A 26,633-nucleotide genomic window follows, 5' to 3' on the forward strand; every position below is an offset into this window, starting at 1 on the left:
CACACTGAGAGCAGATGAACGGCCTCTCCCCAGTGTGAATTCGCTGATGTTTCCGCAGGATGGATGAATCAATGAATCCCTTCCCACACTGAGAGCAGATGAACGGCCTCTCCCCAGTGTGAATTCGCTGATGTTTCAGCAAGGCGGATGAAGCTCTGAATCTCTGCCCACACTGAGAGCAGGTGAATGGCTTCTCCCCAGTGTGAATTCGCTGGTGTGTCTGCAGGCTGGATGACTGAGTGAATCCCTCCCCACAGTGAGAGCAGGTGAACGGGCGCTCACCAGTGTGAATTCGCTGATGTTTCCGAAGGTTGGATAAATAACGGAATCCCTTCCCACACGGAGAGCAGACGAACGGCCTCTCCCCAGTGTGAACTCGCTGGTGTTTCCGCAGGGCGGATGAAGAAATAAATCCCTTCCCACACTGAGAGCAGATGAACGGCCTCTCCCCAGTGTGAATTCGCTGATGTCTCTGCAGGGCGGATGAATCAATGAATCCCTTCCCACACTGAGAGCAGGTGAACGGCCTCTCCCCAGTGTGATTGCGTCGATGAATCTTCAGCTCATATGGGAATTTGTATCCCTTCCCACAGTCCCCACATTTCCACGGTTTCTCCATGTTTTGGGTCTCCTCGTGTTTCTCCAGATTGGATAATCAGTGGAAGCCTTGATTACACACAGAATATGTTGTTCACTGTCTCTCCTCACTGTGAATGGTGTGATGTTTTTTCAGGGTGTGTAATAGTTGAAACTCTTTCCACAGTCATTTCACTTGAACTCTCTCACTCGGGTGTGTGTTGTGTGGGTCTCGGTGCTTTTCCAATCACACTGATGTTTCAAATCTATAGAAGCCGACAGATCAGACAAACATTTCTGCTTCTTGCCGATGATATTCAAATCAGAAGGAATCGAGTGAGTTTGTCACATCGAGACGTGATGTTTGAGATTTCAGTCTATAATTCCTCCTCTTCCAATATCCTTTAAAAACAATTTACAAAAGTCATCATTGTTAGTACAGGATAGAAATTCAAAACAGACTATTCTAGTTCCTATGGAACATTATTTCCTCTCTCGTTCTCCAAAAGCTGTAAATATCCATCCCACACAATCTCCCTCCATTCTCACTCTGCTGTATCGAATATTCACCCTCACAATTCTCCTGAAGGTGCTGATTCATGTTCATTGACAGATCCAAGCTCAGCTCACTGCTTCCTGACCAGGACACAGAGATTAGAATAGGAGCAAGAGAAGGCCATTCGGCCCACCGAGTCTGCTCAACCATTCAATGAGATCCTTGGCCGATCTACCTCAGCACCATTTTCCCACACGATCCCCATATCCCTCAATATCTTCAATATCTAGAAACCTGTCAATATTTGTCTCCAACATACCTGATGACTGAGGCTGCACATTCCTCTGGGGTAGAGAATTCCAAAGCTTCACCACATCCTCGGGTGAAGAGATCCCTCCTCATCACAGCTTTCACTCTATTTTCCTTCCTGTTCCCCGTAACCCTTAACTCCATTGTCAATAAAATATCTGTCCAACTTGTGCTTCAATATATTCAATGACTCCCAGATACAACTGGTCCCTGTGGAAGAGAAATCCAAAGACTAACAACCCTCTGAGGGAAGAGATGACTGGAAATCTATAACGTAGCTACAGTCTGATATTACAAGACGAGAAATAATAATACATTTACTTTATTACAAACTGTAAATAATATATTTAATCTGGACCATGCAGCAACACTGAAAATGAAATTAAAATGAAAATCGCTTATTGTCACGAGTAGGCTTCAATGAAGTTACTGTGAAAAGCCCCTAATCGCCACATTCCGTCGCCTGTCCAGGGATGCTGGTACGGGAATTGAACCGTGCTGCTGGCCTGCTTTAAAAGCCAGCAATTTAGCTGAGTGAGCTAAACCAGCCCCGGAGATATCTCTGTCCATTGTTAATTTAATTGCCCTGAAATGTTAGCCATCTCCTGGGGAACTCACCCCTTTAATTGTGAACATTAGGAAAGAGACAATCCTTTTTTGAAATACATTTAGAGTAACCAATTATTTTTTTTTGCAATTTAGGTGCAATTTAGCATGGCCTATTAACGTACCCTGCACATCTTTGGGTTGTGGAGCTGAGACCCATGCAAACACAGGGAGAACGTGCCAACTCCACACGGACAGTGACCCGGGGCCAGGATCGAACCCGGGCTCTTGGTGCTGTGAGGCAGCAGTGCTAAGCACCATGCTTTTAGTCAGTCAACTAAATGCATCCACCGGTTAAGGCAATGTTTTTCAAACTTTTTTTCTGGGCACCCATTTTTATCAACCGGCCAATCTTTGGGACCCAACCCGGCCGACCTTTGCGACCCACGCCGGCCGACCTTCGCGACCCATGCCGGCCGACCTTTGCGACCCACACTGGTCGACCTTAGCGACCCATGCCGGCCGACCTTCGCGACCCACGCCGGCCGACCTTCGCGACCCACGCCGGCCGACCTTCGCGACCCACGCCGGCCGACCTTCGCGACCCAGGCCGGCCAACCTTCGCGACCCACGCCGGCCGACCTTCGCGACCCACGCCGGCCGACCTTCGCGACCCAGGCCGGCCGACCTTCGCGACCCAAGCCGGCCGACCTTCGCGACCCACCATTTTCTCTGACCTTGTTTGCTGCTAACAAAATGGAGGATTCGCAATCGTGTCCAAAGCCCGTGATGTCAATGTTCAGGGGGCGTGACCGGCTCTCTGCCTCTCTTCAGGCAGGAAGAATACATCAGATCTTTTTTTTTAAATCTTCTGCGTCTCTGATTGCGCAAATGCGCTGGCAACAGCCGGCTTTTTTTTTCCGGGGGGGGGATTATTTGATAAAGTTTAACAGGAAAAAAATGCAGAAATTGAAAATGTTTTGATCCTCTACAAATTGGAGGTTCACCACATTTCACCTAAACATTACAATTAAAAATTTTAAAAATTAAAAGATATTTAAAAATCAATCAATTAATTGATAAAGCTTCCAAATACGACCTGGAGGCACTTGGTTTTGGAATGTTTGAAAATCAAGATTAACAAGGTTGACATTCTTGGTTGAAGTTACAGCTGCGGTTGAAACCATTGTTGGATCACTGACCATTCTTGGAGAGACTTCCACTTCATCAGCATCAAAGTTCAGAAAGCAACCAATCACCTCACTCTCCCCAAACTTTCTGCAGCCGGCTTTTAACAATGCTGGCTGCGAACGGCCTTCAGAAAGGCTGCGACTAGATTTTTATAAATGCTGCCGCACTGCCAATGCATGCCCCGCTCATCGGTGCGCATGTGCAAAACTCTGAGCATGCGCACCGGTGAGCGGGCACGCATGCGCAGTGCGGCCGCATTTTCTTACATGTTTGTGGCCATTTTGAAGGCCGCTTGCAGCCGGCATTATTAACACTCGGCTGCTACGGCTGTTGCACACGGATTTGTGCGATCGGGGGCGCCGCGACGGACGGCTCCGCAACCCGACACCTGCCCACAACCCACCTGCGGGTCGCGCCCCCGACTTTGACAATGCCTGTGTTAAGGAGATGGGTGGGGGAGTTGGAAACACTTTGTGGAGCCGTGAACCTTCACGTACTTTTTTCTCCCAATTAAGGGGCATTTAGCATGGTTCTAGGTTGGGCTCTGATCTCTGGCAAGGAAGGAAACCCTGGCAGGTGGGCGGGGAGGATTCACAAACACCCGCTGGAGGCCCCAAACCCCCAAAAAGACCCATTGATTTTATTGTCAGTCTGCAGACAGGAGCTGGAGAACTGAACTCAGGCAGAGGAGTGGGAGGGAGAAAACTGGGAGTGGAGGAAAGAAATGGTGCAGATGGTGAGATGGGTTTGGATTTCAGCCCAGGGAGGAGGGAGAGTGTGTGGGATGGGGATTTACAGCTTTGGTGGAACAAGAGAGCAAAGAATGTTCCAGAGAAACTAGAATTGCCTGATCAGAATTTCTATCCTAGACTGATAGTGATGGCTTTATTTTACAAAAAAAATTAATTTAGAGTACCCAATTCTGTTTTTTACCCCAATTAAAGAGTAATTTTAGCGAGGCCAATTCGCCTACCTTCCACATCTTTTTGGATTGTGGGGGTGAGATGCACGCAGACATGGGGAGAATGTGCAAACTCCATACAGACAGTGACCCAGAACCGGGATCAAACCCGGGTCCTCGGCTAACCACTGAGCCACCGTGCCTGCCCCTAGTGATGACTTTTGTAAACTCCTTTGCAGGATATTACAAGGGAGGATTTACAGATGGAAACTCAAATCGAACTTCACATCCAGATTTAGCAGAGTCACTCCATTCATCAGGATCTGAATATCATTGGCCTGTCAATGTGAAAGAAGAAATGTTTGTCTGTTCTGTCTGTCGGAAAAGATTTTCAAGTTCAGTGTGACTGAATAAAACCCGATACACACTCGACTCGAGTGAGAGTGTTCCAGTGAACTGACTGTGGAAAGAGCTTTAACCAGTTACACAGTCTGAAAAAACATCACACCATTCAGAGCGGGGAGAGACCGTGCACATGCTCTCTGTGGGGACAAGACATAAACTGATCGTCAAACTTGGAGAGGGACAAGGACACCAGCAGCATGCTGAAACCATGGAAATGTGGGGACTGTGGGAAGGGATTCAGATCCCCATGTGAGCTGGAAATTCATCATCATCGTCACACCCGCGACAAACCATTCGCCTGTTCTGAGTGTGGGAAGGGAGTCCCTCAGTGAGGATTTACCAAGATGTGGGAGCCGAGCTGGTGAGCGGCCTTTAATAAGGTTCAGGCTTCTCTGTGTAAGAAAAGAGTTTGATTTGGGGTGGTATACCCGGCAAAGCTGCAGCTCGCATAAGAGTCCAAAGACTTCCATTTTGAGACACCGGAGGAGGTGAATGCCGTCATTGTAAAGCATGGACTGGGGTCCAGTTATCTGTATTGGACAAGATCTACGTTTCCTGTGGGATGGAATGGGTGTTGTGATATCCTCTTTATAGTTTTTGATATTTTCTGATAAAATCTGCTTTTCTGTTCGGGGATGAAGGGAGAATTTCTTTATGAAGCACAATGTAGATATATAGGGGGTGGGGAGGGAGACGGGTTAGCTACCTGATGACTAAAAAACTGTTTTTGTTTACTCTGAGTGTACGGGTGCGTGTATGGACTCGTGGGTGGACTCTTGGCCTGTACATTTTGAAGATTTACTGGATAGTCCCTCACGGCTGATTCCACGGCAGACCCTTGATTCAGCTGGTCACCTGGAACGTAAGCAGATTGGTTGGACCAGTGAAGAGGTGGAGGGTTTTCGCTCACCTAAAGAATCTAAATGCTGGTGTGGTGTTCTTGCAGGAGACTCACTTGCGGGTTACAGATCAGAAAAGACCAGACTGCAGAGGGGTGAGCCAAGTGTTTCACTCGGCTTTGACGAAGGGCTCAAGGTGCTGCAATTCTTTTGTTTTATAAATTTAGAATACCCAATTCTAAACCCAAACATGGGGAGAATGTGCAAACGCGACACAGGCAGTGACCCAGGACCGGGATCGAACCTGGGACTTCGGCGCTGTGACGCAGCAGTGCTAACCACTGCACCACCGTGTTGCCCGTGAGATGCTGCAATTCTAAACGATAAACAGGTCCCTCTTTCGGTATCTAAGATCATTGCGGACACTAATGGGAGATGCGTGGTGGTCAGTGGGTCGTTGCCCCTAACTGGGACGATGTTCATTTGTGAAAAAAATTGTTGGGGTCCACCCCAGACCTGGATACACATCAATTGATTCTTGGAGCAAACATCAATTGCGTACTGGACCCTAAAATGGACGGGTCCAAGCCCATTCATCCCCTACAAATACAGGAAAAGCAAATGAAACCCAGGCACCGGAAACAACAACAGCAAACCCGGCAAAAGATAAAGAAAAGCTGTTCAATAGCAGATTGTAAAAGGATTATGGGACACGGATTTAAGATTGGGAGCAATATCTACTGGGGAGATTTTACACAGTGAGTGATAATTATGTGGAACTCAATGCCGACACACAAAGGTCGATAATCTCCAGGTCCTAATAACCCGAATGGTGCTGTCAGAATTTGATGTGAGGATTGGTTGTGAGTTTCCTGTCTGCGAATCCCTTTCTAAGCCCCTGTGAAAGAGGTTTACAAAGGCTCCACTGTCAGTCCAGAAATAAAATTCAGGAGATAAACATTTCTCCTGGTTTGAATTTGCCGTGTGTAAATCCTCCCTGACTAATCCCCTGTAAAAGGAGTTTCCAAAATTAATCAATGTCAGTCCAGGATATAAATTCACAACATTCGCCCCTCCTGCTCCCTGGTCCAGGATGGCAGCTCATGCCTCCCCACCCCGCCCCACTGCACACTGACCCTCTTGTCATCAGCAGTCCCCTGATTTGAGGGTGACGTCTACTCAGGATTGTGAATTTCTGCCCTGGGTCTTCATGTGGCTGAACAGAGTCGCAGAGCTTTGGACACATGGGGCAGGATGTCCAATGAGACAGTGAAATCCGGAGAGCAGGATTGGCTTCCATTCCTTTCCATCTCTGCCACCGCTTTGCATCATCAATAAGACATTGGGGCTCAGACTAATCCAGTTTGATGGACAAGTTGTCTCCATTCTGAAGAATGGGGAACAAGCTCCTCCCACTCATTGAAACATCGCCCCGACACAGATGAGAAACGCGCATGCGCCCTGATGCACATCCAATAAAGATGGCGGCCGTTAACCCGAGCTGAAATGAGGAGTTGCAGTTTTGCTCGGTACAAACTGGATTCCGGAAACTTTTTTCCACGATTTGCGGTTCACAACAGCTTTACAGAACGTTTCCGCCCACTCCCGCGCTCTCTTGCTCCTTCCATATTGTTAAACGCCTCTCACCAATTTCCGATCTGAAAAAGACGTCCTTCTCCTTCGCCATTACCCACACTGCGCATGCTTCATTCACAGCCTGGCCCCGCCCCTCATTCGCTGCGATTGGTTGGAGGACCAGCCGCCGTCACTCGGTCCTCTCGACCCGCCTCCTCTTCCTATTGGTCGGAACCTGCCGTCAATCACCCGGGCATTGTTTCGGTGAGAGCAGCCACAGGCTCAGGATAACTCGCTGATTGTTCCTGTCTCTGCCCCGCCCCCTCCCCAATCCTGCTGCCCTCTGACCTCCCGCCCCTCTGCCTGAGGTGGGACCACCTGGGATTGCAGACCCTGCCCTCTGACCTCCCGCCCCTCTGCCTGAGGTGGGACCACCTGGGATTGCAGACCCTGCCCTCTGACCTCCCGCCCCTCTGCCTGAGGTGGGAGTGGGACCACCTGGGACTGCAGACCCTGCCCTCTGTCCTCCCATCCCTCTGCCTGAGGTGGGACCGTCTGGGACCTGTTGCTGCCACCCTCCCGGGGTGAAGACCCTGCCCTCTGTCCTCCCGCCCCTCTGCCTGAGGTGGGACGACCTGGGGTTGTTGTGAAGACCAAGGGCTATGTTTTGCGTCCCACAGGGCTGAAGAGCGCCGTCCGCCTGCCTTTCACAGCCTGTGGTGGGTGTGGGGCAGCCTGGGACATTGTTTTAGGCCCATCCAGGGCTGAAGAACGCTGCCCCGCTCTGCTGTTGCCCTGCAGCACCTTCCCTTGTGGTACCTGCTGTTGTGGTGCCACATCCATCACCCCTCCTCCCACCCTTTCCCTACTACCCTGGTCTTAGATACACGGCCGGACCGTACCAGGGGTGGACATGGACAGTACCCCAGGGGCATCCTCCACTCTGCCAGGGGCAGGGCGGCCAAGAACCATTGTGGGGACGGGAGCCTGTCGACCCTCCGCTGCCTCCGCTGCCCCCTCGCCTTTCCGCCTACAAACACGGCAACGTAGGGTCAAATGTTATGCCCACCCCACCATGACCTTCGAGGTGGGCACTCGTGCGATGGCCGGGGTCTTCGGCCTCTCGACCATCGTAGCCGCCTCCTGAATGTACAGCAAGGTAGTGTTTTTCCTGTGGGTCGAGCAGACGGTCCACCATGTCCTGGAAAGGGGGCTCTCGGTGGGTGGGACACACGTGGCGGTGGACCTGCTGGAGGCCACCGCCAAATTTGTGGTTCTTTCAAACGTCCCGCCCTACATCCCCACCGAGCTCCTCCTCCCCAACTCAACCAACTGGGGGAGGTCAGGTCCGGGGTGGCGCCGCTGTCGCTCGGCCTGCGGGACCCTTCCTTCCGCCATGTATACTCCTTCCAGCATCAGGTCTTTGTCCCCCTGACCCGGGAGGAGATCACAGAGGGAGGTTTGTGGTCTCCCACCAAGGGAAGGACCGTAAAGTGTTCTGGTCTGTGGATGGCCTTCGGTGCCATGCCTGCAGAGGGCTGGAGGATATTCGCTGGAATTGCCCCACCCTAACGGCCATCACCAACACCACCTCCAGGGCGGCCGCAGCTGGCACTGCCGCCTCTCTCCTCTGCCACCTCTTTTTCTGCCCAGCAGCCGGCCCCTGGCAACACCGCGGCTGCTTGGGGGGGGGGGGGGGGAGCCTCCGCTAGACCAGAGGCAGCCTAAAAAGACCAAACAGAAGACGGCACGCGGTCAGACCGGGCCCATCCATACCTTGGCCCCATTATAGGTACTGACCTCGTGACTGTCCCAAACAACTCGGAGGCAGCCTCACCACAGGACACCACCGCCTCGCAACAACCTGAGGTGCCTGGAGAGACCTCCACACAGGCTCCGGAGGGTGGTGGGGACCCTGTGTACGGCGAGGTGACCCTGCCCCCCACAAGCGGCGCCTGTCCGGGCCGGAGGATTTTGCTACGCCCTCCCCAGGCGGGTGGGGTTGGGTGTCTCCTGTGTTTATTCCCATCATTCTGATGCCCAGCCCCGTTAAAAAGAAGGTCAAGGCGGTCTCCAAGGCCACTGAGGTGCCCATTCTGCCGTCCCCCGAGCAGGGAGGCCCGGGGCCGGGGGGAGACGTGACCCCCGAGGGCTCGTTCCGCCCGGTACAGTTTTACTCCCCGGTCACCTCCTTTTGTTCATCGCCGGGGGCTGGCGGCAGCCACCAGTGTCCTCATATATTCGGGTCATGGGCCGGCGACGGCGAGGAAGGCTCCCCACTCACAACACCCAAGATGAGGCCAGGTTCCATCCTAGAGCTGTTCCCGGGGGTCTTCCGTGGTCTCTCCAAGGGCCCGGCATCGACAGCGGAGGCGGGTCTGAGCTGCCGCCATCCACGGACCCTGAATCGTGGGGGGGGGGCTGCAGGGAACCCACCTCAGGACGATCTTGGGGGTGGGATGAAATGAAAATCGCTTATTGTCACAAGTAAGCTTCAAATGAAGTTACTGTGAAAAGCCCCTAGTCGCCACATTCCAGCGCCTGTTCGGGGAGGCTGATACAGGAATTGAACCGTGCAGGTGGCCTGCCTTGGTCTGCTTTTAAAGCCAGCGATTTAGCCCTGTGCTAAACCAGCCCCGGATCAATTCGGGTCAAGGGCTTGTTGATGGGCCCGCGGTGCCTGCCACGGGGGCTCGGGCTCAGCCAGTGACTGCTCGGAGGAGGAAGGCTGCTCAGTGGCGGGCCAGGAGGAGGATTTAGACGCTCTCTGTAGCGAGGCAGAGGGCAGCCTCATGCCCGGCACCGAGTCTCCCCTCATCCCTCAGGGCATTTTTGAAAAGCATCATGGTCACCGGGACTGCGTGCGGCTGGACCTGGACATCTGGAGAAATCTGGGGCTGCTCCTCGAGTCCAAAGCAGAGAACTGGTATGTCGGGCACCTTCCTGTCTCTTGACCAGGAGAAGGGGTTCGACAGGGTGGGGCACGAGTATTTGCTCGGGACTCTGCAAGCTTTCAGTTTGAGACGCACTTTGTCACCCGGATCCGATTACTGTACGCTGCCTCGGAATGTCTGATTAAGGTTAACGGGTCCCTTCGCTTTGGGAGCGGAGCGCGTCAGGGCTGCCCCCTGTCCGGCCAACTTTATTCTCTCTGCGTGGAGCCTTTCCTGTGCCTCCCGCTGAGGAGGTTGTCGGGGCTGGTTCTGCACGAACCGGCCACGTCGGTGGTCCTTTCGGCTGACGCTGATGACGTGCTCCTCATGTTCACTGACCCTGGTGGCCTGCGGAGGATGCGAGAGTGCCAGGCTGTGTACTCCGCCGCGTCTTCTGCTAGGATCAACTGGACTAAATGTTTTGGACCCCTGGTTGGTCCATGGCAAATGGACCCCCTCCCAGAGGAATGCAGACCCTTCAGCTGGACCCGGACCAACATCCTCTACTTGGGAGTCCATCTTTGCCCGGCAGAGGAAGCCTGGACGGTGAACTGGAAGGAGTTAGAGACTGAGGTCACCGCTCACAAGGGACGCTGGACAGGACGGCTCCGAGTGCTGTCCTGCAGGGGTTGAGTTCTTGTCATAAACCAGCTGGTTGCCTCCATGCTGTGGTACCGGCTGGTCACTTTGACTCCTCCCCCTCACTTTGTTGCATCCAGAGAACTCTGATTCGGTTCTTCTGGGACAATGGAGTGCACTGGGTCGCTGCAGAGGTCTTGAATCTCCCGATTGCTGAGGGCGGTCAGGTGCTGGTCTACCTTCGCACTTGGGTAGCGACTTTCCGCCTTCAGAGTCTGCAGCGTTAGCTCTACGTTGAGCCTTCTCCACGATGGTGTGCCCTTGTGACGTATTTCCTCTGCCAGGTGTATGACCTGAACTACGATGTGCAGCTCCTGTTCGTTGACCAGCAAGGTCTTCGGAGTTCATTGTTGGCACTGCCCGTCTGTACCAGGACCTTCTCAAAGTCTGGAACATGGTCGCGATGCCCCACAGCTCTCCCCCGTTAGGAGTGGTGGTTATCGTAAGGGAGCCGCTGCTCAGGAATCCGCAGCTCCGCCAATATCCATTCCAGTGGCTGGCAGAGTGGAGGGCTGTGGATGCCAGGGTGACCAGGATCGGTGACGTGCTGGGTGGTGGAGGAGTGGGCTGGATAATGCCCTACGAGCTTGCGGAGTGCGGAGCTGTGTCCGTCCAGCGCACGGCCAAAGCTATCCGAGGCCTCAAATCAGTGATGCTCAGCCCCGTGGGCACACTTAAACACGAGACGGTGCAGTTGTCCAGGGGCATCCCATCTGGGTGGATGCCAGCTTGGACCCCCCATCCCCCCCTCCCGGGCGCCGGTGCCCCACCACCTCAGCTGCCTTGTGAAAATACCCTCCCTTTCGCACCGCGGGAAGGGGTTTCCTGTACGGCCTGCAATTGCACACTTTCCACCTCTTTTTAAAAAAAATAAATGTAGAATACCCAATTCATTTTTTTTTCCAATTAAAGGGAAATTTAGTGTGTTCAATCCACCTAACTTTCTCATCTTTGGGTTGTGGGGGCGAAACCCGCGCAAACACGGGGAGATACTTTCCACCTCCTTGCCCTCGCCCGCCGTCCGGACACGTCTTGGTGTGCCGTGTTGCCGTCGGGCGGTGGAGGACCCTCTTCAGACACGTCCTCCCCATAAAACTTGGGGACTTGGGGTGGAGGCTGTTGCACAGGGCAGTGCCGTTCAACCGGAGTATATCCACTTAATCTGGCGATGATACACGGTGTGAAAACTAAGTAAAGTTAAGCCACCACACGGCCTCCCCAGAGACCTGCCACTTTTGCGGCCTGGTGGAGACCGTGGAGCACGTGTATGTTGCCTGTCCTGGGCTGCACTTCCTTTTTGCTTTCCTGACAATGTTCTTGTTGGAATTTTGTTTGCAATTTAGCCCCACGCTCCTGATGTACGGATACCTGGTGAGGAGGGGGGCGGGGAAGGCGGAGAACCTCCTTGTGAACCTGCTCCTGGGCCTGGCCAAACTTGCCATTAATAGGTCCAAGCAGCGGGCGACCAAGGGGGTCATCCGACCTGACTGTCTGCCCCTCTTCCGCAGCCTTGTTCGCGGCCGGGTGACCCTGGAGCGTGCGGTGTCCACGGGCTCACTCACTCGAGGCCTTCCGTGCTTGGTGGGAGCCGCAGGGTGTCCCTGGAGCATGCGGTGTCCATGGGCACATTCAAGGCCTTCCGTGCTCGGTGGGAGCCGCAGGGTGTCCCTGGAGCGTGCGGTGTCCACGGGCACACTCGAGGCCTTCCGTGCTCGGTGGGAGCCGCAGGGGTTGGGCTGCCTTATAGACCCTGATTTTCACACTTTGATTTGATGGGTTTTGTTAAGTTTCTGTTTCCAGTTCCTTTTGGGCTGTGCTCCATTTGTTGTTTGGGAACAGCCCCCTTTGTTTTGTCCATCTGTTAATGTTTGTTCCTTTACTTAGTTTTCACACCGTGTATCACGCCAGACTAAGTGGCGGATGCAGAATATACTCCTGCTGTGGGGAGATAAACATCGCAGGTCATCACTCACAAAACTCAAAACACAAAATAAAAAAGTTATAATTATCTGCCTTTATCATATGACAGTCGTTAAACCTTATAAAACCACAGGGTCTCAGACAATAACAGTGGAGATGGGGCCCAGAGGATAACCAGCAAAGGATTCACTCACTTTGAGAGTAACCAACACAGTGTCTGTTACAATAATAAGTCAGACACAGCCGGTTCTGTCCGGGAATGGAGACTCTGAACAGAAATAACCGGTTCATTTGTAAATGTCACCGCAAAGTGATCTGTGTGACTCTGCCCTGACTCTGTGGACAGATATAGGCCGCACTGACAGATGTTCTCACCAGATTGTGGTCCCTGGATTTATTTTCTGCTCAGAAGTGAGATGTGCGGTTTGGAACCGGCAGCAGAGAAACAGGAAGTTGTGTTACCTGAGAATGAAACAGCAGGCGTCAGTTTCATGTTATCACCGTGAACAGTCTTCCTGCCTGTGAGGGTGAACTCACTCTGACAGCATCAAGAACACCCACACAGATTGCTGCCGGCCTCAGCATTACATTCACCTCCATTCCAATTTTAAACATCAAAATATGAGGTTATTTAGATTTTTAACACTTTCACTGAACTGGAAGATGGACTGAGGATATCACTGGGAGAAATGAGGGGACATCACAGAAACTTAAATTTTCCTCAAAGAGGGTTATTAGAAAATAGGAGATTAAAAGTGAGTCAGGGCCAATCAGGGAGAGAGAGAAAGTGAGAGAAAGGATTGAGTCTCCAGAAATGAGATGTTCACTCAGAAAGCAGAGAGGAGGGCAGCACGGTGGCTCAGTGGGTTAGCACTGCAGTCTCACGGCGCTGAGGTCCCAGGTTCGATCCCGGCTCTGGGTCACTGTTCGTGTGGAGTTTGCACATTCTCCCCGTGTTTGCATAGGTTTTGCCCCCACAACCCAAAAGATGTGCAAGGTGGGTGGATTGAACACGCTAAATTGCCCCTTAATTGGAAAAAATTAATTGGGTACTCTAAAATTTAAAAAAGAAAGCGCAGAGGTTCAGTGTGTTCTTCAGAGAGAGATAATGAGAGAGAGAAAAGTTTAGTGAATTTAGGCGCTCTGTGAAATAGAAAGGTTAAAGGAGAGAGTGTCAGAGAGAAAGATAGAGAGAGGTGGGAGGTATGTGGAATGAGTGAGTGTGAGAGTGGAGAGAAGTGAGAAACTGAGAGAGAAGGGAGATGCCTAGTGAATGAGAGACAGGAGAGCAGGTTCACATACCCGAGGATCACTGAGAATGATCAGAATAAGGAGATCACCCAGAAAACGGCCAATAGGAATCTTCAGCTGAGCACATCACTCATTCTTAAAGGAATAGTCGGGGCTCTGACACTGCTCAGCTCCCAGTTAAAGGGGCAGACACAGCTCCGCCCTTTTCTCTGTTATTTTTCTGATTGTTAAAGGCCCGTAGGGGTTAGGTTTATTTAAAAGGACAGAATGTGGGAAGCACACATCAATAAAACTGGGCATTCTTGGACACAGATTGCAGCTCCTTCTTTATCCAGGAATGAAACTGTTGTCTAATTGTCCCAGCAGTTAACAGCTGCTATTTTAACGCAGACTTGTTGTAAAGGAGCTTCTGTTCCGTGTCTAGGGGTTCTGAGATATGGAAGAGAGCGGCTGGACCACATTTCTTAGATGCCTCAGGATTAACCCACACGGGGACTTTGCTGTCAGTGAAGAGAGATGAGAAAGACCCAAGTGTTGTTTGTCCCTCTCAGTGTGACCCTGAAGGACTGTGTCCAGGCTGAAGTTCTGTTCCTGCCGTGTGATCCTCCCCCAGATTGTCCTTTCTGAGCTCCAGACAGGTGATGTTCAGTTCGGAAAGACAAAAATCTGCAACAACGTTTCAAACACATTTATTCAGAATAATAAACCTCATCAGCAGATTAAGACTGTCAGAGTGAACATTACTCAGTCCTGTACATGAGTAACAGCATCAATAAGGGTATAATCTAAACCTTGTGGTTTCTTGTGAACTCGCTGGTGTGTTAGCAGGTGGGATGACTGAGTAAATCCCTTCCCACAGACATTACAGTTGAATAGCCGCTCCCCAGTGTGAATGCGATGGTGTTTCAGAAGATAAGATAAATGAGAAAATTCCTTCCCACATTTGGAGCAAGTGAACGGCCTCTCCCCACTGTGAACTCACTGGTGTGTCAGCAGGTTGGATGACTGACTGAATCCCTTCCCACACACTGAGCAAGTGAACGGCCTCCCCTCATTGTGAACCTGCTGATGTGTCAGAAGATTGTATGAACGTGTGAATCCCTTCCACCATTCAGGACAGGTGAACGGTCTATCCCCTGTATGAAGTTGCTGGTGTATCAGAAGGTTGGATGAATTAATGAATCCTTTCCCACAGTCAGAGCAGCTGAATGGCCTCTCCCCAGTGTGAATTCTCTGGTGGTTCAGTAGGGCAGATGGACGGCTGAATCCTTTCCCACACACCGAGCAGGTGAATGGCCTCTCCCCAGTGTGAGCATATTGGTGTGTTAGTAAATCCTTTTTGTTTTTAAAGCTCTTCTCACAGTCAGGACAGTTAAAAAATTTGTTATCAGAATGAACAAGTTGATGTGTCTGCAGGTGGGATGACTGAATGAATCCTTTCCCACACACGAAGCAGGAGAACGGTCTCTCTCCAGTGTGAATACGTTGATGTGTCAGCAGATCCTTTTTACATTTAAAACTCTTCTCACAGTCAGGACATGTAAATGGTCTCTTATCAGTGTGAACAAGCTGATGAGTCACACTGTGGGATGACCGAGTAAATCCCTTCCCACACACAGGGCAGGTGAATGGTCTCTCCTCAGTGTGAACTCGCTGGTGTGTCAGAAGGTTGTATGAATGGGTGAATCCCTTCCCACAAATGGAGCAGATGAACTGTCTCTCACCAGTGTGACTGCGATGATGAACTTCCAGTTGTGATGGGTAACTGAATCCCTTCCCACAATCCGCACATTTCCAAGGTTTCTCCATGGTGAGCGTGTCCTTATGTCTCTCCCACTTAAAGCCTTGTCGACACACGCAGCAGGAGTATAGTTTCTCCCTGCTGTGAATGGTGTGATTTTCTTTTAGGCTGTGTAACTAGTTCAAGCTCTTTCCACAGTCAGTGCAATGAAACACTCTCATTCGAGTGTGTGTGTGTCTCGGTGCTTTTCCAGTCACACTGATCTTTGACATTTTTTTCCTTAAACGGAAGAGACAAATATTTCTCCTTCCAGTTTCAAAGACTGATGATATTCAGCTCCTGATTAATCGAGTGGCTGTCAGATATCGATGTGATATTTGGTTCTGTCGGCCAATCCTCCACTTCCAATATCCTGTAAAAGGACTTTACAAAAGTCATCACTGTCAGTCCAGGATAGAAATTCTGAACAGACAATTCTAGTTTTCTCTGGAACATCTTTTCCTCTCTTGTTCCTCCAAAGCTGTAAATCCCCGTCCCACACACTCTCCCTCCTCCCTGGGCTGAAATCCAAACCCATCTCACTATCTGCATCATTTCTTTCCTCCACTCCCAGTTTTCTCCCTCCCTCTCCTCTGCCTGGGTTCAGTTCTCCAGCTCCTGTCTGCAGACTGACAATAAAACCAATGGGTCTTATTGGGGGGTTTGGGTTCTCACCATTGTCCCCGCTCGCGGCGGCTCTCATTCAGCTTTTGGGAGCCGCACTCACTCTCACTGCGGCTGCGCTCAGGCCGGAGCTGCACCGCGCATGCTCCGCACAGAGAGGAGACTTCCGGGGGCGGGGCAACTGGCGCCTGCGCGTTCTGACTCCTGAGATGGAGATAGGGTGTATTCGATCACGCCGGGCATTCCGGGTAGCATTATCCGCCATTATTCCATTTTGTTCCTCAGGGTGATAAATTGGTTCCAGCACTTTTGATTACGTTCGTTGTTTGTACCGCATGTGCCAGCCGCATCGGTGTTTTTCTCTCTGATCGGCCCCTGTTAACGGCTGTCATCTGTTTCGTGGGCGATATGCCGCAGGGCGCCTGCGCGGCCGCCATCTTTCTCAGCGGAAATGTGCAGCAAGGCGCATGCGCGGGCATCCATGAACCGGAAGCCGGAGGAGAGAATCTTGTTAATTTCTCTCCTGGACTGAGAGTGAAATTCCTTTAGAAACAGGAGGATTTGCCAACGGGAACTTCAAACCAAACATCACATCATCATCATCATCTGATTGAGTTACTCGATTCATCAGGACCTGAATATCATTGGGAGGTAAAATGGTTTGTCTGTTCTGTCTGAGGACAAAGATTTCAGATATCAGAGTGACTGGAAAACTTTTAATGACCATTCCAGGTTAAATTTGAGACTAATTACACCGATCACATTGGGGAAGTTAAATAATCTGCTGTTGTACTCTTATGTGTGAAGCTACATTTTAAAATTGCCACATTAGCATACTTGGCAGCTAAACTGGGCAAACTGCTGACCTTGTTAGTAGTGAGAGTTACTATCCCGGATTTTATCAAAATTTATTGTTCCTGTTGCATTTCATTCAGCTCATTGTGGCTACAAAGTAGGTATTCAGCCTAATCTCAATTTCCAGATTGTGAGGGCAGCATGATGGCACAGTGGGTTAGCCCTGCTGCCTCACGGTGCCGAAGTCGCAGGTTTGATCCTGGCTCTGGCTCACTGTTCGTATGGAGTTTGCACATTCTACCCATGTTTGCGTGGGCTTTTCCCCCACCACCCAAAGATGTGCAGGCTGGGTGGATTGGCCATACTAAATTGACACTTAATTGGAAAAAAAATTGGGTACTCTGAATGTATATTAAAAAAAATAAAATTCCAGATTATGGTCTGTAGCTTTTTAAGTTACATCAATTCAAATGTCTTACCAAATTACTTTTTAAATATTACGAGGCTTTCTGCCATAATTTCAGGCAGCATATCACAGATCCTCACCACCCTCTAAACATCCTAGTCCTTCCCTTAATCTCTGCCCCCTTTTATATGTAGCCCTCAATCAAAGAGAATAGGACCTTCCTATCCAATCTATTTCAATTCCTCAGAATTTAAAAAATATATAAATTTATGTTTTTTTCCAATCAAGGGGCAATTTAATTTGGCCAAGCCACCTACCCTGCATGTATTTGGGTGTGGGGGTGAAACCCACACAGACAATGGGAGAATGTGCAAACTCCTTGTAGACTGTGACCCGGGGCCAGGATGAAACCCGGATCCCCATCACACAGGCACACAGCCACTGTACCACCATGATCCCCCAGAATTTTATACATTTAGAATAATCTTCATTATTGTCACAAGTAGGCTTACCTTACTTTAACATTGCAATTGAGTCACTGTGAAAATCCCCTGGTAGTAACACTTATTCAGGTATACAGAAGGAGAATTCAGAATGTCCAATTCCCCTAACAAGCACGTCTTTCGGGACTTGTGGGAGGAAACCCATACAGACACTGGGAGAACGTGAAGACTCTGCGCAGATAGTGTCCCAAGTAGGAATTGAACCCGGGACCCTGGCGCTGTGATGCAGCAGTGCTAACCACTGTGCCACCCATAAAACAGTTCAGCTCAATCTTCTCAGATTAAAGAAGCTGAAGCGCCCAACGTGGGTCTTGCACCCACGGCCCTGGGATTAAGACTCCCATGCTCTACCGACTGAGCTAGCCGGGCTGCTTTTCATAATTTCATTTTTGTCTCCCCTCAGTCTTTTCTGTTCCAAAAAAAACAGCCTCAGTTTATCCAAACTTTCCTCAGAGCAAACATTGTCAATTTCTGGCTGATGTTGTTAAATCTCCTCTGTACTCTCTTTAGTGCAGTCTTCCTGTGCAGAGGAATCTAGCTCTGGCCTAACTAGTCCTGTCCTGCCATTTATCATGTAATCCTTTGCCTTGTTTCCCCTCCAGCTTTCTTCCTCACTATCAAGTGTTTAATCATTTTTGTGTCACATGTAAACTTGTTATTCATGTTCCTACATTTACTTTCAAATCAATGATGTAACCAGGAGTGAAGGGCCCAGTACTGATTCCTTCGAAACCGGCACTGGAAACAGCCCTTTGATTTTCTCTCTTCTTTATGGGATGTGAGTGTCACTGGCAGCCCAGCTTGGTTGCCCATTCCTAATTGCCCTTAAATTGAGTGGCTTGCTAGACAATTTCAGAGTGCAATTCAGAATTAACCAGTTGAGTTGGCCAGATCAGGTAATACCGGTGCCGACTCGATGGGCTGAATGGTCCCCTTCTGCACTGCAGATTCTGTGACTAATTCCGACCTAGGGTCACTTTTGGAGTTTGTACATTCTTCCTGTCTATACATTGATTTCCTCCGGATGCACTGGTTTCCTCCTGCAGTCCACAGATGTGCCGGTTAGATGGATTGGCTGTGTTAAATTGTCACTGGAGGGGTTGTGGGGATAGGGTGGGGAATTCGCCAAGGTAGGATGCTCTTTCAGAGGGTTGTTGCAGACTCGATGGGCTAAATGGCCTCCTTCTGCATTGAGGGTATTCCATGATTCTACATTTGATCCAATGATGTGTTCACTCACACACACTGCAGCCTGACTCTTATTAAGGGAACAGACACTGTTTGTTACTCTCAAAGTGAGTGAATCCTTTGCTGTTTCCCCTCTGGGCCCCATCTCCACTATTATTGTCTGATTGTCCCACTGAGACTCTCACTTATTATTGGACAATCAGCGAGTCAGCCTGAGCCTGTGACCGCTCTCACCATCTGGTACCGTCACAATGCCCAGGTGATTGATGGCAGCTCACGACCAATAGGAAGAGGAGGGGTGGGACTGGAGGACTGACCTGGAGCTGCTGGTCCTCCAAGCAATTGGAGTGAATGAGGGGCGGGGTCCTCGAACAGGCACCGGAATGTGGCAACTAGGGGCTTTTCACAGTAACTTCATTAAAGCCTATTTGTGACAATAAGCGATTATTATTATTATTGTGCATTGCGAGCCTGGACCGGATGCCAACTCTCCCGGATTGACTGACTGGAGTAACCAGGATTTTATTTGAATAATTTGTGGGTGTCACTGGCTGGGCCAACATTTATTACCCATCCCTGTGGATCTGGAGTCACATGTAGGCCAGACCAGGTAAGGATAAAATATTTCCTTCACTGAAGGACATGAGTGAACCAGATGGGTCTTTGCAACAATCAGCAATGGTTTCATGGTCATCAGTAAACTTTCAATGAATTCAAATTTTACCTTCTGCCTTGGTGAGATTCATACCTGGGTGTCGAGAAAATCATTGGGACAGTAAAAATTATTTGTGTGACTCTGGGACATGATTAGGACAGTAAAAATATTAATTGTAGGTCTCTGGAAAATCATTAGGACAGTAAAAAGGATGCTGTTTTGTAAGCTGTATGTTTTGAGATGACCTGAGGTTATGAGAATGTTGAAATCCTTCATTTAAAATGGGTAAAACTGGGGCTTAATATTTATCCTAAATAGCTATCTTTTACCTATTAGGTGTGTTAGGAAATAGGTGACTTCTACACCCGAGCTTTATAAAGATTCACAGGATAGAATTAGAACCATAGAATTCCTATAGTGCAGAAGGAGGCCATTCAGCCCATCGAGTCTGCACTGATTCTCTGAAAGGGCACCCTGCCTAGGCCCACACCCCTACCCTGTCCCTGTAACCCCATAGCCCCACCTAACCTACACATCCCTGGACACTAAGGGGCAATTTATCAAGGCCAATCCACCTAACTTGCCCTTCTTTGGGATGTTGGAGGAAACCTGAGCACCGGATGTAAACCCACGCAGACACGGGGAGAAAGTGCAAACTCCACAGACAGTCACCAAGGCCGGAATTGAACCCGGGTCCCTGGCACTGTGAGGCAGCAGTGCTAACCACCGTGCCACCAGGGGCATAGTTTCCTGTCAATATTACTCTTGATGAAGCTCAGATCGAATTTGCTTTGCGAACTACTCTCTTAATATGTCTTGTAGATATACAAAATCCCTCTTCACCTCTTTCTCTCTCCTCCCAAAGAGGTCAGTTGGGTTTTTGTGACAATCCAGCAGTTTTCTTGGTCACTTTTTCCCAGTGTCGGCCCCACAAATGACCAGATTCATTCAGCTCAATTTCACAACCTGCCTTTGTGTTTTTGTGGGTTCTCTCTCACTCTCTAATTTTTCTTTTTAATCAGTTTCACAGGGTGTTCGAAGGGGAGGCTTCAAAGTCCGAAAACTCAAATCAAGCATCACATCAGGATCTGACAGATTCCTCAATTTATCATATCCTGAATATCAGCAGAATTTGAATATGGAAGGAAAAAGCATCGTTCACAGTGGGGAGAAACCGTACATGTCATCAGGCCCCATGAGACAGAAATGCAGCCGCACTGAGGAGAAACCGTGGAAATGTGCGGACTGTGGGAAAGGATTCACTTACCCATCCAGCCTGGAAACTCATCGACGCAGTCACACTGGGGAGAGACCGTTCACCTGCTCCACGTGTGGGAAGGGATTTACTCAGTTAACGGCCCTGCGGAATCACCAGCGAGTTCACACTGGGGAGAGACCATTCACCTGCTCCGAGTGTGGGAAGGGATTTACTAAGTCATCCGGCCTGCTGAAACACCAGCGAGTTCACACTGGGGAGAGACCGTTTCAATGTCCAGACTGCAGGAAGTACTACAAAAGTTCTGGGAATCTAATGTGCCATCAACGTATTCACACTGACGTGAAACCATTTAGGTGCTCTCACTGCAGGACTGGGTTCAGGCACTCATCTCACCTCACTGTACATCAGCGAATTCACACTGGGGAGAGGCCATTCACCTGCTCCAAGTGTGGAAACAGATTCACTCAGTTATCCCACCTGCTGAATCATCAGCGAGTTCACACTGATGAGAGACCGTTTCAATGTCCAGACTGTGGGAAGTGCTACAAAAGTTCTGGGAATCTAATGTACCATCAACGTGTTCACACTGATGAGAAACCGTTCAGGTGCTCTCACTGTGGGACTGGATTCAGACAATCATCACAGCTCATTGTACATCAGCGAATTCACACTGGAGAGAGGCCATTCGCCTGCTCTCAGTGTGGGAAGGGATTCACTCAGTCATCCTCCCTGCAGAGACACCAACGAAGCCACAAGTAACCATAATGATTGGGTTTTGCTGTTCCTCACATTCAGGACTGAACCATGTTCATTTAGGTCTCTTTCTGCTGATAACAATTCCAGCCCATTTACAGGGACTAATATTCTGGCTAAAAGTCAAATAAATTAGATTTGTGTTAAATACGCAGTGTGTTGAAACTTTGTTTTTGAACAAACAATTTTAATGAGGTATTTTCTGGCATTGTAAACAGTAGAATTACAGAACATGAAAACAAAAGGACTGTACAGTAACAAAGTACATAGTGCAATTGCAGTAGCCCACCCCACCCAGATCTGCCTAGATTACCCCCTATACCACATTACCCTAAACCCCCCCACCCAGCTGACAATTAATTATCCGCAAAGAAGTCAATGAATGGTTGCCACCTCCGGGCGAACCCTAATAACGACCCTCTCAAGGCGAACTTGATTTTCTCAAAGCTCAGGAAACTCATCATGTCTGACAGCCAGGTTTCCGACTTCGGAGGCTTTGAGTCCCTCCAAGCTAGAAGTATCCGTCTCCGGGCTACCAGGGAAGCAAAGGCCAAAACGTGGGCCTCTTTCTCCCCCTGGACTTCCAGGGCCACTGAAACCCCAAAAATCGCCACCTCTGGACTCATTGCCACCCTCGTGTTCAATACTCTGGACATGACGCCCTCGAATCCCTGCCAGTATCTCCTCAGTTTTGGACATGCCCAAAACATGTGGACATGGTCTGCCGGTCCTCTCAGACACTTTATATATCTGTCCTCCACGCCGAAGAATCTGCTCATCTGGGACACTATCATGTGGACCCGGTGGATGACCTTAAATTGAATCAGGCCAGGCCTGGCACATGTTGCAGTCCAATTAACCCTGCTCAGCGCGTCGGCCCACAGGCCTTCCTCAATTTCCCCTCCCAACACCTCCCATTTATGCCTCAGCTCCTCGGTCTGCGTCTCCTCTGTCCCCATGAGCTTCTTGTAAATATCCGAGACACTTCCCTCCCCCAACCATCCTCTCGACACAACTCTATCTTGGATCCCCCTCAGTGGCACAAGTGGAAAAGATAGCACCTGCCTGCGCCCCCAGACTGGTACCCCTAGCCCTACATGAGGTTGCCTCCACCCGCTCCCAAGCTGACCCTCCTCCCACCACCCACTTCCTTATCATGGCTACGTGAGTCGCCCAATAATAGTTGCTGAAATTCGGCAGTGCAAGCCCCCCTTCCCTCTGGTTCCGCTCGAGCATCACCCTCTTCACTCGCAGGGACTTGCCCGCCCACACAAAGCCCAAAATGATCTTGCTTACCCTCTTAAAAAAGGAACGTGGAATGAAAATGGGGAGACACGAACACGAATAAGAACCTCGGGAGGACCATCATTTTAACTGTCTGTACTCTCCCAGCTAACGACAGCGGGAGCGCATCCCACCTCCAGAACTCCCCTCGCATTTGATCTACCAGCCAGGACAGGTTCAGCTTGTGCAGTCGACCCCAATCCCGCGCCACTTGTATTCCCAGGTACCTGAAACTTTCCCAACTAACCGGAACAGCAGCTCCCTCAGCCGGTCCCCTTGGCCCCTCTGCTGAACTACAAATATTTCACTTTTTGTCATATTCAATTTGTACCCCGATAACCGGCTGAATTCCCCCAGGGTCGCCTGATTCCGTCCATCCCCACCATCGGGTCCGAAACGTACAAGAGCAGGTCATCTGCGTACAATAAAACTCTGCTCCTCCTCCCCCCCCCCCCCCCCCCCTCGAACCAGCCCCTTCCAACCCTCTGAAGCCCTCAGAGCAATTGCCAGCGGCTCTATAGCGCAAACAGCAGTTTTAAATAGTCACAAGTCGTCCTGTTTGTCCTCACACTCGCCTCTGGGGCCTGATATAGCAGCCTGACCCAGTCGATGAAACCCACCCCAAATCCAAACCGTCCCAGCACCTCCCATAAATAGTCCCACTCTGACCGGTCAAATGCCTTCTCCGCATCCATTGCCACCACTACCTCCACCTCCTTTCCCACTGGGGACATCACGATCACATTGAGCAATCTTCTTATATTCGCCCCCAGTTGCCTACCTTTAACAAACCCGTTTGATCCTCCCTAATAACACTTGGCACACAATCCTCAATCCTGGTGGCCAAAAGCTTTGCCAGCAGTTTAGTGCCCACGTTAAGAAGGGAGATTGGCCTATAAGACCCACACGACTCTGGGTTCTTGTCCCGTTTTAAAATCAAGGAGATGGTGGCCTGCGACATTGTCTGGGGCAGCACCCCTCTGTCCCTTGCCTCATTAAAAACCTTGACCAGCAGCGGCCCCAATATCCTGGAGAACCTTTTATAAATTTCTACCGGGTACCCATCCGGCCCCGGGGCCTTACCTGACTGTATGGCCTTTAAGTCCTCAAATATCTCCTCAGCTCCGATCGGGGAGCCCAGCCCTTCTATTAGCTCCTTACCCACTTTTGGGAATGTCAGGCCATCTAAGAAGCGTCTCATCCCCTTTGGCCCTGCGGGGGGCTCCGAGCTATAGAGTTTGCTATAAAAGTCCTTGAAAGCCCTGTTCACACCCGCCGCATCCCCCACCAAGTTACTGCCTCCATCCACCACTTTACCTATTGCCCTAGCCGCCTCCCTCACCTTTCTGAGCTGCTGGGCCAGCATCCTGCTGGCTTTCTCTCCATGTTCATATACCGTACCCCTCACCTTTCTGAGCTGCTGGGCCAGCATCCTGCTGGCTTTCTCTCCATGTTCATATACCGCACCCCTCGCCTTTCTGAGCTGCTCCACTGCCTTACCCGTGGACACCACCCCAAACTCCGCCTGCAGCCTCCTCCGTTCCCTCCAGAGCTCCGCACTCGGGGTCCCCGCATACCTCCTGTCAATCTGCAGGATCTCCGCTAACAGTCGGTCCGTTTCTGCCCTGTCCATCTTGTCCCTGTGAGCCCGGATTGAAATCAGCTCCCCTCTCACCACTGCCTTGAGCGCCTCCCACACCACCGCTGCTGAGACTTCCCCTGTATCGTTGACCTGCAGGTAGTTTTGTGTACACTTCCTCACCCTCTCGCACACCCCTTCGTCCGCCAGCAGTCCCACATCCAGCCTTCACTGCGATGCTGGAACCTCTCTACACTCACCTGTAGCTCGACCCAATGTGGGGCATGGTCGGAAATGGCGATTGCCGAATACTGCCCATCCACCACCCCTGTCAATAAATCCCTACTCAGTATTTTAAAAAATCGATCCGAGAGAATACCCGATGGACGTGCGAGAAAAGGAGAACTCCTTCCCTGTCAGCCTTCCAAACCTCCACGGACCGAACCCCACACACCCCCCCCCCCCCCACCCTCTCCCCCAATCTATTCCATGAACTCCCTCAGCTCTTTTCCCATTGCTGACACTCTGCCTGTTTTTGAGCACGACCGGTCCAGGCCTGGGTCCATAACTTTATTGAAGTTCCTTCCCATAACCAGCTTGTGGGAATCCAGGTCGGGTATCTTCCCCAGCACCCTCTTTATGAAATCCACATCATCCCAGTTTGGCGCATATATGTTGACCAGGACCACCTTCCTCCCTTCCAGCTGACCGCTAACCATAATGTAGCAAACTCCCCTCCCCCCGTCCGAAACAATACTACCCACCTCAAACTGCACCCGCTTGTTCACCAGAATCGCGACCCCCCCCTGGTCATAGTATCTAGCCCTGAGTGGAATACCTGACTAACCCAGCTCTTCCTCAACCTAAGCTGGTCCGCTACCTTCAGGTGCGTCTCCTGCAACATTATCACGTCCATCTTTAGAGCCCTAAGATGCGCAAACACCTTTGCCCTCTTCACCGGCCCGTTTAGCCCCCTAACGTCCCACGTGACCAGCCTATTTGGGGGGCACCCCCCCCCCCCCCCCTTGCCGGTCAGCCATCCCCTTTCCTGGGCCTGCCCCCAGCCCCTGTCCCGTGCCTCTGTAGCCCCGCCGCCTGGCAGCGCCCATCCCTGACCTCTTCTCCGCTTCTAAAATCAAGTCCCTCCCTTGTCAGCCGAACAACCCCCACCCCCCTCCCAGCAACAACACTCTGTAACCTAACCCCATCCCTAATCTGATTATAATGATGTTGGTCCTCATGCGTAACCGGCCATCTTGTCCGCTGCTGCAGCCAACACCCAGCTCGAGCCTGTCTTTTTGTTTGTTCCTTTTCAATCCCTTCGGGCTCTCTGTTCCAGAAACCAATATAGATACAACAGACCCTTGTTCGCTGTTTCTTCAAGTCCAGCACTGAAAAACGCAAAAAAAGTTGGGGGGGGGGGAAGGTCCGAATGTCTAGCCAGAGCGAGAGCCACCAAATGTGGGACCTACTCCCACATAGCCGCCACCGGAAGTTTTCGAAAAGGTTTTTTTTTCAGAAACATCAAATTAATCACCCAACACGCAACTCAAAATGATGATCCTGAGATTAAAGCCTCATTATCTACCCGTTCAACTCCATGGACTGTGACAAATCTCCCTCCACAAACGCTTACCTCACTATATCCAGCCTAAGGAGCTGGACACAAATAAAGTCTCATTGAGATTTCAGCCCTATCACAGTTGGGATTTGGGAAAATTGTTGTCATAGAATCATAGAATCAGAATTTACAGTGCAGAAGGAGGTCATTTGGCCCATCAAGTCTTCACTGGCCCTTGTAAGGAGCACCCCACTTAAGCCCACGCTGTCGATGAATTATGTTTCTTTCTGTATGTTACAGTGCCACACTGAAATGCTTCGGAGAAATTTCGATCACATTACCACTTGCTGTGTTCCAGGCAACATTCAGACATGTTAAATGTTGCATTTTAGCATTGGAACGCCCAAGGGAAATGCACGTTCCAATGCAGTATGTGAGACCACAGAGCTTTTGTTAGATTTAAACTCCCTGACCACAAAATCTTGAAGAATAGTTGTACATATGTGGGTTAAGTACATATGCACAATTGCTTTCCAATTGGTTGTCGGGGTTCCAATGGGCAAATATTAACTGATTGCACATATCCATGGTGGGTCATTTACCCAGCATTCCTGGCAGTGGAGAAAGCCCCCTATCTACAATACAGGGGACCGGGATGCGTGCGCAGTCTCACACAGTTTGGAGCATGCACAGAGTGAGGGATGA

The 26,633-nt window shown here is 50.4% G+C and overlaps 2 protein-coding genes, 1 long non-coding RNA gene and 1 other non-coding gene across 5 annotated transcripts in view; 1 reads left to right on the forward strand and 3 right to left on the reverse strand.

The window, feature by feature from the left end:
- Positions 1–417: 417 nt before the first annotated feature.
- LOC119961720 lies at positions 418–6,964 on the reverse strand. Of its 2 annotated transcripts, none has more exons than XR_005459728.1 (3): positions 6,911–6,964; positions 1,392–1,591; positions 418–978 (listed from the first exon to the last, which is right to left on the reverse strand). It is a non-coding gene; the product is annotated as an uncharacterized LOC119961720 (long non-coding RNA). The 2 variants fall into 2 exon arrangements; XR_005459729.1 differs by lacking the exon at positions 6,911–6,964 and adding an exon at positions 6,400–6,542.
- Positions 6,965–14,508: 7,544 nt separating this feature from the next.
- On the reverse strand, positions 14,509–16,380 carry LOC119961719 (zinc finger protein 774-like). Its single transcript, XM_038788998.1, has 2 exons — positions 16,037–16,380; positions 14,509–15,734 (listed from the first exon to the last, which is right to left on the reverse strand). The coding sequence occupies exon 2, from the start codon at positions 15,388–15,390 to the stop codon at positions 14,560–14,562; it is 831 nt and encodes a 276-aa protein (XP_038644926.1). The 5' UTR covers positions 15,391–15,734; positions 16,037–16,380; the 3' UTR covers positions 14,509–14,559.
- Positions 16,381–17,985: 1,605 nt separating this feature from the next.
- Positions 17,986–18,058, reverse strand: trnak-cuu. Its single transcript has one exon. It is a non-coding gene; the product is annotated as a tRNA-Lys (tRNA).
- Positions 18,059–20,769: 2,711 nt separating this feature from the next.
- Positions 20,770–26,633, forward strand: part of LOC119961716 (zinc finger protein 271-like) — a gene marked incomplete at its 5' end in the record, with an annotated part of 8,455 nt that continues 2,591 nt past the window's right edge. Inside the window, 2 exons of the mRNA XM_038788997.1 lie at positions 20,770–21,218; positions 21,303–21,507. Coding sequence (XP_038644925.1) covers positions 20,770–21,218; positions 21,303–21,507 — 654 coding nt within the window. The remainder of the gene's footprint in view (positions 21,219–21,302; positions 21,508–26,633) is intronic.

This window comes from Scyliorhinus canicula, unplaced genomic scaffold (genome assembly GCF_902713615.1).
Source record: "Scyliorhinus canicula unplaced genomic scaffold, sScyCan1.1, whole genome shotgun sequence".
NCBI classification, from domain to species: domain Eukaryota; kingdom Metazoa; phylum Chordata; class Chondrichthyes; order Carcharhiniformes; family Scyliorhinidae; genus Scyliorhinus; species Scyliorhinus canicula.